Source organism: Diaporthe amygdali (assembly GCF_026229845.1).
Source record: "Diaporthe amygdali strain CAA958 chromosome Unknown NODE_3_length_2959817_cov_65_330692, whole genome shotgun sequence".
NCBI lineage: Eukaryota > Fungi > Ascomycota > Sordariomycetes > Diaporthales > Diaporthaceae > Diaporthe > Diaporthe amygdali.
The window spans coordinates 2,070,393-2,085,378 of record NW_026517023.1 but is presented as its reverse complement, the minus strand read 5'-3'; the positions used below and the strand labels follow the sequence as shown (position 1 = coordinate 2,085,378).

Below are 14,986 nucleotides of genomic sequence, written 5' to 3'. Positions count from 1 at the left end.
TCATTCTTAGCCCCTCTCATCTGACCCCTACACACCGAATAATACAGTTCTTATCAGCATGACACTACTCCGTCACATGTGCACCCAAGTGGTGTTCGGGAAGACCCGAGAATCAGAGACTTAAGGTTTGAAAGTTTACTTCTACAGAAATTCGAATATCCGCCTGAATAGTCTCTTCCTTATTTTGGGAGATCTCCGTAAGGTAGTGGATCTTCGTGGATTTACACAGCAATGTAATATTGCCACCTTATTTTTATTTTCCCCTCGATAAAGTAGTATTCCCGACGCAGCCACACTCGCGTCCTGGCTTCGATTGCTTTTTTAGAGGATGGATAACCAGGCCATGGCTTGGCGTTATGTCCGTATCATGTCCACAGGGGAGGCGAGCGCCTCAACCCACATGCAAAGGCACTCTGTGCCGACATATGCGCGCCCCTTGTCAAGAGTTGATAACGAACGGAATTCTTATCTTGATCGCGGAGTTTTCAAGTAGAAGTCAACGACAATAACCTTCAGTGAAAGCAGAATTATAATCGTGACCGGTTCCAAGGTTCAGCAATCTGAGAATAGAGTGTCACGCTTTGACTCAAGCACAGGAAGGGGGTGACAGAAGTATAATTTGAGTCCTAGTCTATATTGGGGGTTCTTTCCAGCCTCGAGCCCAAAATTGGATGCAAGACAGGGATCAATCAGCACATGCAGATACGCAGTCAGGGGTATTCGAATACCACGTACGCGGCATGACCGGGCTGTCATGCCCAAGTAGGGAGCTTTCAAATACATCACAAAATACTGGTCATACAATACGCGTAAACAGGCAAGCGGGTCTGGGACCAGGAACTAAACAAAGATTCATTTCCGTACCTATGCATGTTTTTGACTTCTCGGCCGAGATTTCTCCATAGAGGTCTTATGTACTCTTCAGGTCATGAATCAATCTATATATCTCAGGGACGGTCGTGTTCAATACAAGGTGGATCGTCTTGTCATCACGCTCGTTCTTTGTTTAACTCAAATTTAAACCACCACATTCGTTAGGACAATCTATTACAGTCACTCGTTGACATTTTCACTCCTTGATTGTTTCATTTGACAGTCTCTTCAACCATCCATCTATCATGGGCAAATTCCTCTATTCCCTGGCCATCGCCGTATCCGGGCTCCAAGCTGTATCAGCGGCCTGTACCAACCCCAGCCAACGCAAGTCTTGGTGAGTTGCATAGGCTGCTCTTCTGTCCAGCCTGGGTCCAAATCATCTGACTGAGTGGACAGGTCGACCTTGACAACTGATGAGAAAACGGACTTACATCAACTCGACATTGTGTTTGATGAACCCTGACATGGCGCCTGCGAAGACTGGGCTCTTCGGATCCAAGTCTCGTTGGGACGAAATTCAGGTGACTCACGTGGCTCAGGTCCAGTTCATCCACACGGTAGTGAGTCAAGTCACTCAATGCCTTCAGCATTATTTCGCCCTAACCACAACGGAATACGCAGGGAGCATTCTTTCCGTGGCACCGCTGGTACATGACAGTCTATGAGAACCTTCTTCGTAACGAGTGTGGCTACACTGGCCCTCTTCCGTTAGTCTAACTCGTTGGTAACTTAGCAGGCAGACTCTGACAATAAGTTGTAGATACTGGGACGAGCAGAAAGATCAAGCCACTCTCCCTCTCATAGAAGTGGATATCCTCAGCCCCAGCGCGATGACAGGTTTTGGGAATACCACCGATGAGAACGGATGCGTTGTCGATGGTCCTTTTACCGGCCTCCGTCCAACCCTGCAACCAAACCTCACGCGCACTGCAGAAGAAGGGACCTGCCTGCAGCGTGACTACAAGCAGGCTCAATTCGATTTGGTTTCCCAAGACATTGTGAACTCATGCTTCCAACTCAATCAATATTCAGACCTACTGAACTGTCTCGGCGGCACACCTCACACGAGTGGCCACTACGCCATTGGCGGTACTGTAAGTAACCGAACTGGACAACGGAACTCACCCCCAACGCATCAAGATGCCATCTGATACCGTTTCTCCAAACTAGATGGACAGCGTCTCACTTTCTCCGGCTGATCCTTTATTCTTCCTGCACCACACCAACCTCGACCGCCTATGGTGGGAGTGGCAGTCTCAGAATTCATCCCGCCTCACCGACATGGGAGGGAAGAACGTTGCCACTGCGACTAGTCTCGTAGATTTGCAACCATCGGATATCTACAACGTTGATTCCTTCCTGCCGTACTTTGGCGACAACGGCAATGTCACTACCCTGAACCATGTTCTGTGGATGACTGGGCTGGCTGACAATGTCACGATCGCCGAAGTCATGGATATCAACAGCGACCTGATCTGCGCAGAGTATGTGTAAATTCCAGATCGTGGTTGAGAGAAATTGCCAGCCCTCAACCGACAGGAAGAGCTTGATCTTCACTGGACTGGAATGCGTGCGAGGTATCGTAGGAGCAATTTTCCAATGAGCAGACACGAGTTGATATTTACAGGCTCGGTTTAGAGAAAAGCAAATGGGAAAGTGCAATGCGATGTATCCTCAAGAAAGAAATGGTATAGACTAGACTAGATTCGATTAGATAGCTGATCCAATCAGCACATTCCTTTGACTTACAGCCTGACTAGCCCGTCTGACATATGCAGTAGTCCCTGATCGCGGAAGCCGGTGGATCCCTGGATCCTTGAGATCCACTGCCCAATCATTGTTTACTGCAGCTTCTCAAGACACGTTGGAGGTCTGTGTAATCCTTCTCTTCTTTTCTTTTCTGCTCTTACTCTGTTTGAACACAACGCAATCAAAATGGCGGACATTTCTTCTCCTGCCCAGGCGCCGCTGCGAATAGGAACGCGAAGATCAAATTTGGCCGTGGTCCAAGCCGAGGGCATCCGGGACAGCTTGCAGAAAATTGCACCCGGCCGGTCCTTCGAGATCGAGGCACTCCGCACCCTCGGCGACAAGGACCAATCAACGGCGCTCTACAACTTTGGAGCAAAGAGCTTGTGGACGACTGAGTTGGAGGAGAAGCTCACTTCGGGTGAACTTGACGTTATTGTGCATTGTCTCAAAGGTATGTAGACCCGCCGTCTCCGTGTCCTCCTCCTCTCGTCTGTCAGCGACCCCATGACTGACTATTGAGGCAGACATGCCGACCAATCTGCCCGAATCATGCGACCTGGCAGCCATCCCTCTCCGCGACGATCCTCGCGATGCCCTGATAGTCAAGGCGGGTCTGCCTTACGCCAGCTTGAAGGACCTGCCTCAAGGCGCGGTGGTCGGCACCTCGTCAGTGCGGCGCTCGGCACAGCTCCGCCGTCTCTACCCTCATCTGCGCTTCGCCAATCTGCGTGGCAATGTCGAGACACGCTTGGCAAAGGTTGACAACCCTGAGAGTGAGTATACATGCATGATTATGTCTGCAGCCGGCCTTGAGCGTGTTGGCCTGAAGCATCGCATCACCCAGTACCTCGGGTCCAAAGATGGTGGCATTCTGCACGCAGTCGGCCAGGGAGCTCTCGGTTTGGAAACCCGCAAGGGCGATGACGCAGTCTTGGAATTGCTAAACCAGCTGGTCGATCAGAAGTCAACTCTTGCCTGCCTGGCGGAGCGAGCTCTCATGCGCACCCTTGAAGGCGGTTGCAGTGTTCCTATTGGCGTCGAGACTCAGTGGGTCGGGCAACCACAAGATCTCCTTTTGAGGATGAGGGCAATAGTTGTCAGCCTTGACGGCTCCGAAAGTGTTGAAGACACTATCGATGCAAAGGTGCAGAACAACGATGAAGCAACGGCACTTGGGGAAGAATTGGCCGGGAGACTTGTGAAAGCAGGCGCCGATGCTATTTTGAAAGATATCAACACCAACAGACCGTCAAAAGACTGACGAGAACGCAAAATTGAGGCTCAGTCCTTTGATATAGAAGTTTATTAGAATAAAATTGAACTTTTAAGGTATCACTTGAGCATCTCCCACTTGCTCTGACAAAGCAAGGTCTTGAAGAGACATCACTGCTTGAAGGCAATAAATTGATCTCAACCATATGGACTTCCTTATTGGATTGAACCAGCTCCTGAAAAACTGGTCACTGTTGAATGGAGGCAACGTGGACTCTATTTTCCTCGAATAAGCCACCTCCTGAAAGATCCAGGGTATCTCAATGATATACGTTGATGTTATAAAATCCAGCGCGATTATTGAAAATTATGTTAAGACCATTCTCTGGAATACCATTGAGTTTCACAGGATCAGCCAGGACAGAACTCTCTGTAAATTGGTTCTCATTTCTACGATTAGATATTATGAGCTTTCCTGGCCTTGTATTATGACGAAATTGGTTGTATGTGGGTCTCTCATCGAATACACCATGCAGTGCTGCACACATCTGTAACCCACTGCAGCTATAAGGCTTCCTCTTTCTTAGCTTCCCATCGTATTCAGTCACTAGCTTTCACCTTTAGAGCACAAATTTTGGGTTGGTGTCAAGCTCACCAGGTGGTGGGCTTTGGCAATTCGTCAGATTTCATGCTTGAAGAGTGGGTACCAATCACTTGCACAACCTCGCAAAGATCGGCACCCAGCACTTGCAAATCTGTGACCACCCACTGACGTCAGTTCGTAATGGTTGGAAGAAGTCAACGTAGATGGTTTCCACAACAATTACCTGTTTCCCTTCATTCTAGAAGTCTGAAGGCCTACGTGCTTATAAGCGATTGCGTGACCTCAAACTTGGATGGTTACAGTTCTGAGTCTCTGTTAAAACTCAGTTCCAAACATATCCTTCAAACTGTCAGCTACATAATCGCAAAGTCAAATCAAGTTAAATCAGAGTTCATCATAATCCCCGACCATATCAGCATTACAAAATGGTCAGCAAATCCGGCACCGTTCACCCCGGGTCGATCGCCTCCCGCGTCCGCAAAGCAGCCAAGGACATGGAGAATCTCCTGGCCGGAAGCCTCTGCAACGAGCCCAAGGACGCAAAAGAGCACATCGAATACGACTGTGTAATGGTAAACCCGCTGATCCATCCGGACGGCAAGTCGGAACCTATGCATATGAAGTCGGAGCCGACGCTTACCGAGGCCATTGACAAGCTGGCCGAGAAGGGCCAGCTGATCAGCTGGAAGATCCACAAGGAGGACCCCGAGCCCGCCATCGCTGAGGTCGATATGATGGGCGTCCAGATCATTTACCGCGTCACGGTCATCAAGTCGGATAGCGGCAGCACCGACCTGGACCCGGATGAGATGGATAAGGTGGAGGCGTGGTGCACGAGTACGTGGAGACAACTCGCTGGAGGGGATTGGAAGCTGGTTGCGCAGTTATTCGTACCTATATAATGAGTAATCCAGATCAGACTTACGAGGCGGGCTGCAATGATGTTATGATTCAATTTCCGGTCGCTCAGCAGGGTCTTTCACGATGGAACGATGGCTTGGTATTCAGAGTGTGATCTTCAATTTCACAAGCACAGATTGTTTATGCTAAAGAAACTTGAAGCTCGGCTAGGCTCGAACGTGCGCGACAAAGACGTGTATATCTTTCCGCAACGTTCGGCAAACTTATGCAGGAATAATGCAGGTTGAGTAAAATCAAAACAAAAATTTCTCCCTTCCATAATTTGTGGTCCAGCCCAAGTCGAGATTCAGTTTTCTCTCATATTCCACTTTTAATTGTGAGGAAGGCCTCCCTTTAGCCAGTCTTGGAAAGCCTCAGTCAAAATCGCACTGCCATCTTCATCGTCAGGGTCCATATCATCTCCCAAGAAATCAACCTCATCATCAATATCATCCATGTCATGGTCTTGCGCCTGCGAAGGTGGAGGGGATTCCAACGGGTGAATAGCAGGGCGAAGGTCGCCTCTAGCAGCTTGAACGTCCGGGTCGTTCCACTCTTGTAGGAACCATTGTCGCATGCTTCTAGTGACTTGGTTGTCCTCCTTGAAGGAGCAAGTCGCTAACCTCCGCATCGCCTTGAAGTCGAAATGAGTCTTGAAATCCGCGCCATCGAGTTGTTGGAGAATGAAGGTCCTCTCAGTGCCCTCAACGGCCCGTCCAGTCTTGTCAATCCATTCCAAGCCGCCTCTCGACATGTACTACAGCGTTGTGTCAGTTCGTATGTGGCCGAGAAAAACCATGTTGTATGAAAGGAGGGTATAAGAACGAAAAGTCTTTGCTGTCTTAACAAATGGCTTCGAGATATGTACTGAGAAAGCTACTTGGGAGATTTGAAGGGATCATCAAGGTGGTACAAAGGGTACTGGAAGCTTTTACCCGGTGAGCGCTTCTGGGGCTCAAATTGCGGTGCCCTTCCACGAATTTGCAAGCTTGCTGAGTCATTCCCCAGTATATCTCGTAGGGTGCGACAGACAGCTCTTTCTGCGAGCCTGGGTCCGTAGACATGGTCTTGGCGGCGACATGGTCTTTGCCAAAGAACTTCTTGACCGGTATCAGTGTCAAGTCTCCCTCGACGATGAGGTGAGTGTTGATGCCGTGATGTCCGTGCGGATTCAGACGGTCCGGGACGGTTTTGGGACGAGGGTCTATGTCCGGAGATAGCCAGGTCGGGATCAGACAATTTGTTCGTACCCATGGGTAGCCGGCATTGACGACAGCTTGTTCGTGTGGCGAATGTTTGTTGGGTGGGACAAGGCGGAAGTGCGGGCGCGTTGATCTGCTGGTCGACCGCCCTCGCTCATGACCCGCAAGACGTCGTTTGGTTGACATTTTCAAGATAGCTGTGAAGCGTTGTTCTACAGGCTCTGTCTTGGGCTTCTGCTTAGAAACTTGTTGAGTTTGGTAGAAGCCGAAAATCCATGTCTCTGGCAGGAAGTGTTGCTAATTTATATGTTTGCAGACCTCAGATCGGCCGGGCAGAAGACATAATCTTTACGGTCACGATACTTCCCGCCTCGGAATCTGATTCCAATAGTTCAAAGGGTGGGACATGTTGAATACAGTTTGACAAGCACATGTGTGTCTCAGAGGATAAGGCAATGACGAAAGGAGTCTCTCAGATGCCTTTACCTCACTTTTATGTTGGGAGGTCCATTGTCGTAATAAAGCCGGTAGACTCGAAATGATGAGACACATTGAATATGTTGGATGGTCCGAGATGCGGGCCGGCCTGACTGATGTATATCGCAGCCTGCGTTCTAGCTTCCCTTCAAGGGTTACGGCTGACTGCGCCCAGGAGCATTGCCACTGGCCAGATTCTTAGTGCTATTCCCCTGCTTGACTTCCTCTCTCCAAGTGGCCCTCTCCTGCTCAACCACACCTGGGCCCTTGTACCTTGATCCGTACAGCCCGCTCGCCCAGCTCGCGCCCTCCTTAGCCGCCTGCGTGGCTGGTGCAGCTTTGCCCTTTGTGTGTCTTCGTCGGTACCACTTCCCATAGGCAAGCAGGTAATAGAGTCTGAAGCACAAGAAAGCGAATTTGTCGTTCTCGAGATCCTCGGGGTAATCGGCACCAAGGTCCACCGCCGCCGCGATGCCAGACATGACAGCGACCTCGTGGGCGTTGACCAGGGTCCACGATGCAGCGAAGCGAGTATTGTTCTTAGCCTGGAGGAACATCATCCACGGGATGACGAACATGTAGTGCGTCCAGGAGTGGCAGAGCTGATGCCACCAGTCCTTTCGGATGATCTTGCTTTCATCGATCTCGTTGTCGGACCATAGCTTGCCGTCACGATCTTTGTTCAGGTAGATTGTCTGGAAGACGTGTTGCTCGAATGGCACATTCTCGGGGAATTGGGACTGGTAGTTTGTGGTGTCGAAGCACATCTCCAGCTTGGACCTGTCCTTGTCATACATTTTGATGTAGTACATGGGGCGAAAGCTGGTTTTGGCAAAGTCCAGGCGAGATTGCTGGTCGACACCGTTGGTCTTGCCCACGGCCAGGTCCTCGCGGTAGAAGTTCTCGTAGTGCCTCTTCATGTAGTCAGCGTCGTTGTGGGTGATGGTGATGTCGTCACTAAACTTGGCCGACCCAAGCACTCGCTTCTCCTTCCAGCTGGCCGTCTTTCCCAGAACTTTCTTCGCTGTGTCAGCAAGACAGCAGAGTACTAATTCGTCGTAGGTCTCCTCAGCGGTGGGCGCATCTGGGTCTCCTCCGGCAGGATTGTGCCCATCTGGCGCTGGAGTGCGAGGCTTGAGCTTTACGACAATTCCTTTCTTGCCTCGCTGGACAATTTCTGTCAACTCGGTGGATAAGCGAATGGTCACCCCGCGCGAGATAAGATCCTTCCGCCATGTCTCATAGAAGTCCGAGAATTTTGGAAATACGACCATTGGAGGTTGGTTGCTGACGACGGAGTTCTTATCAGGAGGGTACCACATGCCATAGGTCGGGGAGGTGCACAGCCGCTCGAACATGATGGCTGGGGTCTGAGGTGTGGCGTTTCCAGTGCCCAGGAACAAAGCTGTCATGGGCAAGGCCACAATGTTGATGAAGTCCTCGGAGAACATGAACAGCTTGAAGACCAATCGAAGTGGCAGCAGTGCAAAGAATACCTCGAACATGCGCATGAACTTCAGCAGAGTGACTAGTCGCTTCACCTCCTTTTTGTGCTTCACCATGATGTGGGTTGGGAAGACGTTGGACCAGAATGTCTCATCCTTGCCAAACGAGACCTGCAATTCAACCGGGTCCGCGTGATAACCTTGGCGTTGGAACATGGTGAGAGTGTGGTGGAAGATGTAGGAGCCTCCCTGAACGCCTTGGTTGCACCAAGAGGCGCCATAACGTTCCTTGTCCAATGGAATGGAGAAGGCCTGACCACCACAATAGTCGACCGCGTCAATGAGAGTCACATTGAATTTGTCACGATGCTGAGAAAGATGATATGCAGTGGACATGCTGCCAGAGTCAGCGCCAGCTCAGTTTATTGGGATCGATGCACGTACCCGGCTGCTCCAGCACCCACGACGAGCACGCGCTTGCGTCCATCCTTGGACGAAGATCCGTTCTGAGCCATGGGGCGGACTGTGTCTCTTTCGATATCAGGGCCAAGGGAGTTTCGTGCCATTGATCACTAGGTGCCTTCTTCTTGCTGCAAGAGGGGAGCAGTGGACATTATTAGCACATGCTTTCACTGACAAGCAGACGCAGGACGTCTTTATTTGGATCACAGGCATTTTAGTCTAGCTCCCGGTTGCTGCGAGATGGCTATAGTGTGATTGTTATGTATGACGGGTAGATCCAGCGTTCCCGTCGCTAGTGAAATACGTCATGACCTTGAGTCAAATCGCGTGCCATTGAGATCGGCCGGGAAACCCAAGATCGATATCTGCTACCTTAGGCTAGCTTAACTTAACATTTGACACTTCGACTTCTGAACTTGAGGGCTAGGACCAGAGATGCTGTGAGAATGATTATGAAAGGAGGAGCGATGCCTGCAGCATGATCTCTGTGCTGTGATGGGTACCGAGTACGCATAAGACCGTATCCGTACATTCTCGGGAAATGCCGAGATGCACACACCTCAGTACCCAGGAGCTTAAAATCCATGGACTCACTTCCCACACCTCCGGGACAGGGGTGGAATTTTGTCTTTGGTTCCTGCATGACTGTTCAAGTCGCATCAGGCCTACGAAGTGGTTGACCTATACACAAGAATCTGGAAACAATCTGAGCTGTAGGACAAAGAGAATATTGATCCAGTCAAGCACAGACACACAAGCAAGCCGGAGTTGGAGAGTTGACAGCTGAGAGAGCAAAAATATGGAGGACGCGTAAATGGATAACTGGAGACCTGCATGTCGTCCTGACGCTCTGTTGGTGGTCCGGAATGGGAGTAACCATACTTCGCTGCATGGCATGCCTCCAGATGTGGCGCTCAACCTCCATTTCAACGCCACCAACAATCCGACTGAAGGTCTGAGACAGTGCTCAACACCCAGATAAAGGGTGAACTAGTACGAGAATAAAAATTGCAAAAATGAACAAAAACATGGTGCAGCCGGAGCTGCGATATATCTCGGATACGGGGAATCGAACCCCGAGCTGGTGAGTGAGAGTCACCGATGTTAACCATTACACCATATCCGAATGTACTCATTCGGGAGATGTCCTTGTGAAAATTTTGTAAACTATAATGCAAGAATAATGCGGGGCCGTGTGCTGTGAAGAAGTGTGTGTGGGTGCGAGGGTGTGGGAGAAATGACCGAACCGGGACCGAATGCATGGATCGACGGCCGGGCTGCCGGGACTGGGGATGCCTGCCGGGGTCCCCAAAAAATTATTCGAAATCACTCTGGGCACATTGGAACGCGCCACGCTCCTCTTTTGCCCCAGTCCTTCCTTAGGTCACATCCCCCATGACTTTGTGAAGATGAGGGCCTCAAGAGCCGTGGCCGTCCTTGGTGACGGTCGCATTCTAAGCTCGAGCCCTGGAGCAAAGCTCTTGAACTTGAGCTGGAGCTGCAGGACGAGCTCTGATGCGCCGCGACAATGGCACCAGGCCGCCCAGTTCGAGGGCGCGAGGAGCTTTAGCCAGTCTTCCAAGCGAGGCGCTGCCTTGAATGCTGCCCAAGAAGCGTACGTCCTCCAGGCAGATATTGTGGCTGTTACTAGCAGTATCACTGACTCTCGCTTCCTACAAACAGTCTCAAGGCTGCCAAAGAAGCTGCCAACCTGTCCCCCGAAGTTGTCAAGGCGCGCATGAGTCCCGAAGAGACCAAGCGACTTTCTATGGTTCGAAACATTGGTATTGCAGTAAGCAGAACCCTCTCGAGCACCCAGGAACTTCCCACTGTAAGATCAGAGGCTGAGAGACGCAGGCACACATCGACAGCGGTAAAACAACATGTACCGAACGAGTTCTCTTCTACACCGGCCGTATCAAGTCAATTCACGAGGTTCGAGGTCGAGACAGCGTCGGCGCAAAGATGGACTCTATGGAACTGGAACGCGAGAGAGGAATCACTATTCAATCGGCTGCGACTTTCTGCGACTGGGAAAAAAAGGAAAACGGAAAAACGGAAACCTACCACATCAACTTGATTGACACCCCTGGCCACGTCGACTTTACAATCGAGGTCGAGCGAGCCCTGCGAGTTCTCGATGGTGCCGCTATGATTCTCTGCGCCGTCAGCGGCGTGCAGAGTCAGACAATCACCGTCGACAGGCAGATGAAACGGTACAATGTTCCCCGGATTAGCTTCGTCAATAAGATGGATCGTATGGGTGCCAACCCCTTCAAGGCGGTCGAGCAGATCAACTCCAAGCTTAGGTTCCCTGCTGCTGCTGTTCAGATCCCAATCGGCTCCGAGAAGGAATTCGAGGGCGTTGTGGATCTGATCCACATGCGCTCCATCCGGAACGACGGTCATCGAGGTGTTCAACTCAAGATCTCCGATCAGATCCCCGAGGATCTCAAGGAACTCGCCCAACAGAAGCGTCAAGAGCTCATCGAGAAGCTCGCCGACGTCGACGACGAGATGGCCGAGATGTTCTTGGACGAGAAGGAGCCTACCCCCGAGCAAATCAAAGCTGCCATCCGCAGAGCAACCATCGCCCTGAAGTTCACTCCCGTGCTGATGGGTACCGCTCTTGGAGACAAGTCTATCCAGCCGATGCTCGACGCCATTTGCGATTACCTACCGAACCCCGCCGATGTGCAGAACATGGCTCTTGACCGCTCCCAAAAGGAGAAGCCAACAGCTCTGGTCCCGTACAATGCGCTTCCCTTCGTCGGCCTCGCATTCAAGCTCGAGGAGAACCCTTACGGTCAGCTCACCTACATCCGTGTGTATCAGGGCCAGCTCAAGAAGGGCAGCTACCTGTTCAACTCGCGCACCAACAAGAAAGTCCGTATCCCCCGTATCGTCCGCATGCACTCCAATGAAATGGAGGACGTCAGCGAGATCGGTGCCGGTGAGATCTGCGCCGTGTTCGGCGTCGACTGCGCATCTGGCGACACCTTCACCGACGGCAATCTTCCCTACACGATGAGCTCCATGTACGTTCCCGACGCCGTCATGTCTCTCTCCATCAAGCCCAAGCGAAGCAGCGACGCCGATCCCTTCTCCAAGGCCATGAACCGTTTCCAGCGCGAGGATCCCACCTTCCGCCTGACAGTCGACGAGGAGTCTGAGGAGACCATCATCTCCGGCATGGGCGAACTTCACCTCGAAGTCTACGTTGAGCGTCTCCGCCGCGAGTATAAGGTAGAGTGTGAGACGGGTCAGCCGCGCGTGGCCTACCGTGAGACCATCACTCGCCGCGCCGACTTTGACTACCTCCTCAAGAAGCAGACTGGTGGACCCGGTGACTTTGCTCGTGTCATGGGCTGGCTGGAGCCGTACGAGGAGGACCCGGAGAAGAACCACTTCGAGACGCAGGTTGTGGGCGGCACGATCCCTGACAAGTTCCTGGCGGCTTGCGGTAAAGGTTTCGAGATGGGCTGCGAGCAGGGCCCGCTGTTGGGCCACAAGGTCATCGGCGCCAAGCTGGTGGTCAACGATGGCGCGACGCACGTGACGGACTCTTCGGACTATGCCTTCCAGATGGCGACACAGTCGGCGTTCCGCAAGGCGTTCAAGGACGCCGGCGGCACGGTGCTCGAGCCGCTGATGAAGACAACCATCACGGCACCCAATGAGTTCCAGGGTAACATCATCATGCTCATGAACAAGCGCGGCACCATTGTTGACACTGAGATCGGCCCCGAGGACTTCACACTTATCGCTGACTGCTCGCTGAACGCCATGTTCGGCTTCAGCTCGCACCTTCGTGCCGCGACGCAGGGTAAGGGAGAGTTCAGCATGGAGTTCAGCCACTATGCGGCAGCACCGCCACAGTTGCAGTAAGTTACCACCATACTTTCAACACAACCGTGACAAGACAGACACTAATGAAGTCAATTATAGGAAAGAACTCATTGCCAAGTACGAGAAGGAGAGATTCGCGAAATAGAGAAGTAGCGTGATGGCAAAGACTCATATCCATTAGATGGGCTGTTGAGAGATCACAGCCATGGAACGCGGCCTTCTGAAGAGAGGAACTAAGGCATAGACGATCACGAATATGTTTGTGATCTAGAAGTGTACTATATCAGACATGGCGCACTTGAACATATAGACGAGTGCGCATCTGTACTCTTTATTCTGGCATGGTTAGAAGCCAGACTAGAAGCGGCGAGGGCTGGGAGAAATCTGAAGCGGCCGCTGTTCTCATACAAGTGGTATATAGACCGATGAGACTCTGTATGGAAAATACACACAAACTGTCCCCTCCTGTATGTCGGGAAGCTCACTGGCTATGATGTGTGACCTTCTACAACTTGATGACAAGTTTAGCACATAAGATGTGACTTGCATTGTGGCTCAACGCCTTGGTATCCATTTTGTCTATACCTATTCATTTCTTTCAAGGCCAACAGCAGTTTTCCCATTCTGCTGGCTTACAGGCGCTTCAGAACATCCTCCAGGACCTCCGTGGTGGTGTTCTTGCCGCCCAGGTCAGGGGTGACGACACCCGCAGCGAGGGTGGCATCGACGGCGGCGTAGATCTTGGCGGCGGCCTGCTCGAGGTCCATGAACTCGAGCATGACGCCGACGCTGCGCAGGGTGGCGATGGGGTTGGCCTTGTTCTGACCGACAATGTCCGGGGCGCTGCCGTGGACGGGCTCGCCGATGGCGAAGCCCTCGCCGACGTTGGCGCTGGGGATGAGGCCCAGGGAGCCGAGCAGGCCCGCGCCCTGGTCGGACAGGATGTCGCCGTACAGGTTGGGCGCGACGATGACGTCGTAGTACTCGGGCTGCTGCACCAGCTTCAGGGCCATGGAGTCGACGATCTGCTCCTCGACGCGGACGTTGGGCGTGACCTCGGCGAGCGCCTCGCGGGCGGTGGTGCGGAAGAGCCCGTCGGTCTGCGACAGGACGTTGGACTTGTGCACGACGGTGACGAGCGGCGCGGAGTGGATGCTGCTGGCGCCGGCGTCGCGCATCTTCTGGCGGCGCTGGGCGATCTCGCCGGCCATGGCGGCGATGCGGTACGAGGCGCGGCCCGTGATGCGCTTGATGGCCTCGGCGACGGGGCGGCCGCCCGGGCCGTCCTGTGCGGTCGTCTCCTCCTTGACGTACAGGTCCTCGGTGTTCTCGCGCACGATGACCATGTCGACGGCGGGCTGGCTGAACAGGCTGGTGGCGACGCCCTTGACGGGCCGCACGTTGGCGTACAGGTCGAGCTTCTTGCGCAGGGCCACGATGGGCGACGAGTAGCCCTTGACGGCCTTGGAGGGCGACTGCACGGCGCCGAACAGGGCGCCGTCGCACTCGGCCTTCAGCGTGTCGACGGTCTTCTGCGGCAGGGCGGTGCCCGTCTTCTCGAAGGTCTCGAAGCCGGCGTCCAGGTCGACGAAGGAGACCTTGAGGCCCAGGGAGGCGGGCAGGGCCTCGAGCAGGCGGCGGCCGGCGGGAATGACCTCCTTGCCGATGCCATCGCCGGGAATAAGGCCTGGGTAAAGAGGTGCGAACCTGTCAGTTGATGGTGCTCTTGAGGTTCTTGGGGCTTCAATCTGGGGGCTGCTGGTGTCTTGGAATTTGCATACCGATCCTGAGGGTTCTGGCAGCCATCTTGGGATCAATTGGCTCGTGGAACTTGGAGGAGGATGAAGGGCTGCTCGAAAAAGCTTGCCATGGCGGCACTTTGACGCGTGCTTCCCCCAGAGCTTGTGAAGATCTCAGCGACGTGGGGCCGAGCGAGTCCGGGGTCGGACCTTGCCCTCAGCTCAGTTCAGGGTCCAGTGGGATCATTTGACACCCTGTGCCTGTTTGGGTTAGAGCACTAGGCCTCATCATTGTGTACAGCGAGTATTGACCGTCTGCGTCTTGTTCATTTCTCCCCACAAGTTCTATCAGCGCTTCTGCTCGCTGGACATACATCACGGTCCGAGTCTAACGGTCCTGAGGTAGCTGAAGCAACCGAAATCGGCTTGGTTTCCATCCCATGAATACCAATACCTTCAAGTCATCTC

The 14,986-nt window shown here is 52.7% G+C and overlaps 7 protein-coding genes across 7 annotated transcripts; 4 read left to right on the top strand and 3 right to left on the bottom strand.

Annotated features, from left to right (window-relative positions):
* Positions 1-1,118: 1,118 nt before the first annotated feature.
* J7T55_003039 (uncharacterized protein) lies at positions 1,119-2,696 on the top strand (the record flags this gene model as incomplete). Its single annotated transcript, XM_053138176.1, has 7 exons — positions 1,119-1,204; positions 1,295-1,436; positions 1,498-1,583; positions 1,637-1,970; positions 2,047-2,360; positions 2,504-2,564; positions 2,658-2,696. 7 exons carry the CDS (start codon positions 1,119-1,121, stop codon positions 2,694-2,696), a joined length of 1,062 nt encoding a protein of 353 aa, XP_052998907.1.
* Positions 2,697-2,811: 115 nt separating this feature from the next.
* Positions 2,812-3,889, top strand: J7T55_003038 (uncharacterized protein; the record flags this gene model as incomplete). Its single annotated transcript, XM_053138175.1, has 2 exons — positions 2,812-3,079; positions 3,153-3,889. The coding sequence occupies 2 exons, from the start codon at positions 2,812-2,814 to the stop codon at positions 3,887-3,889; spliced, it is 1,005 nt and encodes a 334-aa protein (XP_052998906.1).
* Positions 3,890-4,869: 980 nt separating this feature from the next.
* Positions 4,870-5,346, top strand: J7T55_003037 (uncharacterized protein; the record flags this gene model as incomplete). Its single annotated transcript, XM_053138174.1, has 1 exon — positions 4,870-5,346. The coding sequence occupies one exon, from the start codon at positions 4,870-4,872 to the stop codon at positions 5,344-5,346; it is 477 nt and encodes a 158-aa protein (XP_052998905.1).
* Positions 5,347-5,675: 329 nt separating this feature from the next.
* J7T55_003036 (uncharacterized protein) lies at positions 5,676-6,732 on the bottom strand (the record flags this gene model as incomplete). Its single annotated transcript, XM_053138173.1, has 2 exons — positions 5,676-6,101; positions 6,280-6,732. 2 exons carry the CDS (start codon positions 6,730-6,732, stop codon positions 5,676-5,678), a joined length of 879 nt encoding a protein of 292 aa, XP_052998904.1.
* Positions 6,733-7,178: 446 nt separating this feature from the next.
* J7T55_003035 (fad dependent oxidoreductase) lies at positions 7,179-8,983 on the bottom strand (the record flags this gene model as incomplete). The annotated part of the gene is made up of 2 exons (XM_053138172.1): positions 7,179-8,865; positions 8,913-8,983. 2 exons carry the CDS (start codon positions 8,981-8,983, stop codon positions 7,179-7,181), a joined length of 1,758 nt encoding a protein of 585 aa, XP_052998903.1.
* A 1,356-nt stretch (positions 8,984-10,339) lies between these two features.
* On the top strand, positions 10,340-12,924 carry J7T55_003034 (elongation factor g; the record flags this gene model as incomplete). The annotated part of the gene is made up of 4 exons (XM_053138171.1): positions 10,340-10,545; positions 10,614-10,722; positions 10,788-12,814; positions 12,879-12,924. 4 exons carry the CDS (start codon positions 10,340-10,342, stop codon positions 12,922-12,924), a joined length of 2,388 nt encoding a protein of 795 aa, XP_052998902.1.
* A 487-nt stretch (positions 12,925-13,411) lies between these two features.
* On the bottom strand, positions 13,412-14,585 carry J7T55_003033 (homoisocitrate dehydrogenase; the record flags this gene model as incomplete). Its single annotated transcript, XM_053138170.1, has 2 exons — positions 13,412-14,466; positions 14,561-14,585. The coding sequence occupies 2 exons, from the start codon at positions 14,583-14,585 to the stop codon at positions 13,412-13,414; spliced, it is 1,080 nt and encodes a 359-aa protein (XP_052998901.1).
* Positions 14,586-14,986: the final 401 nt, after the last annotated feature.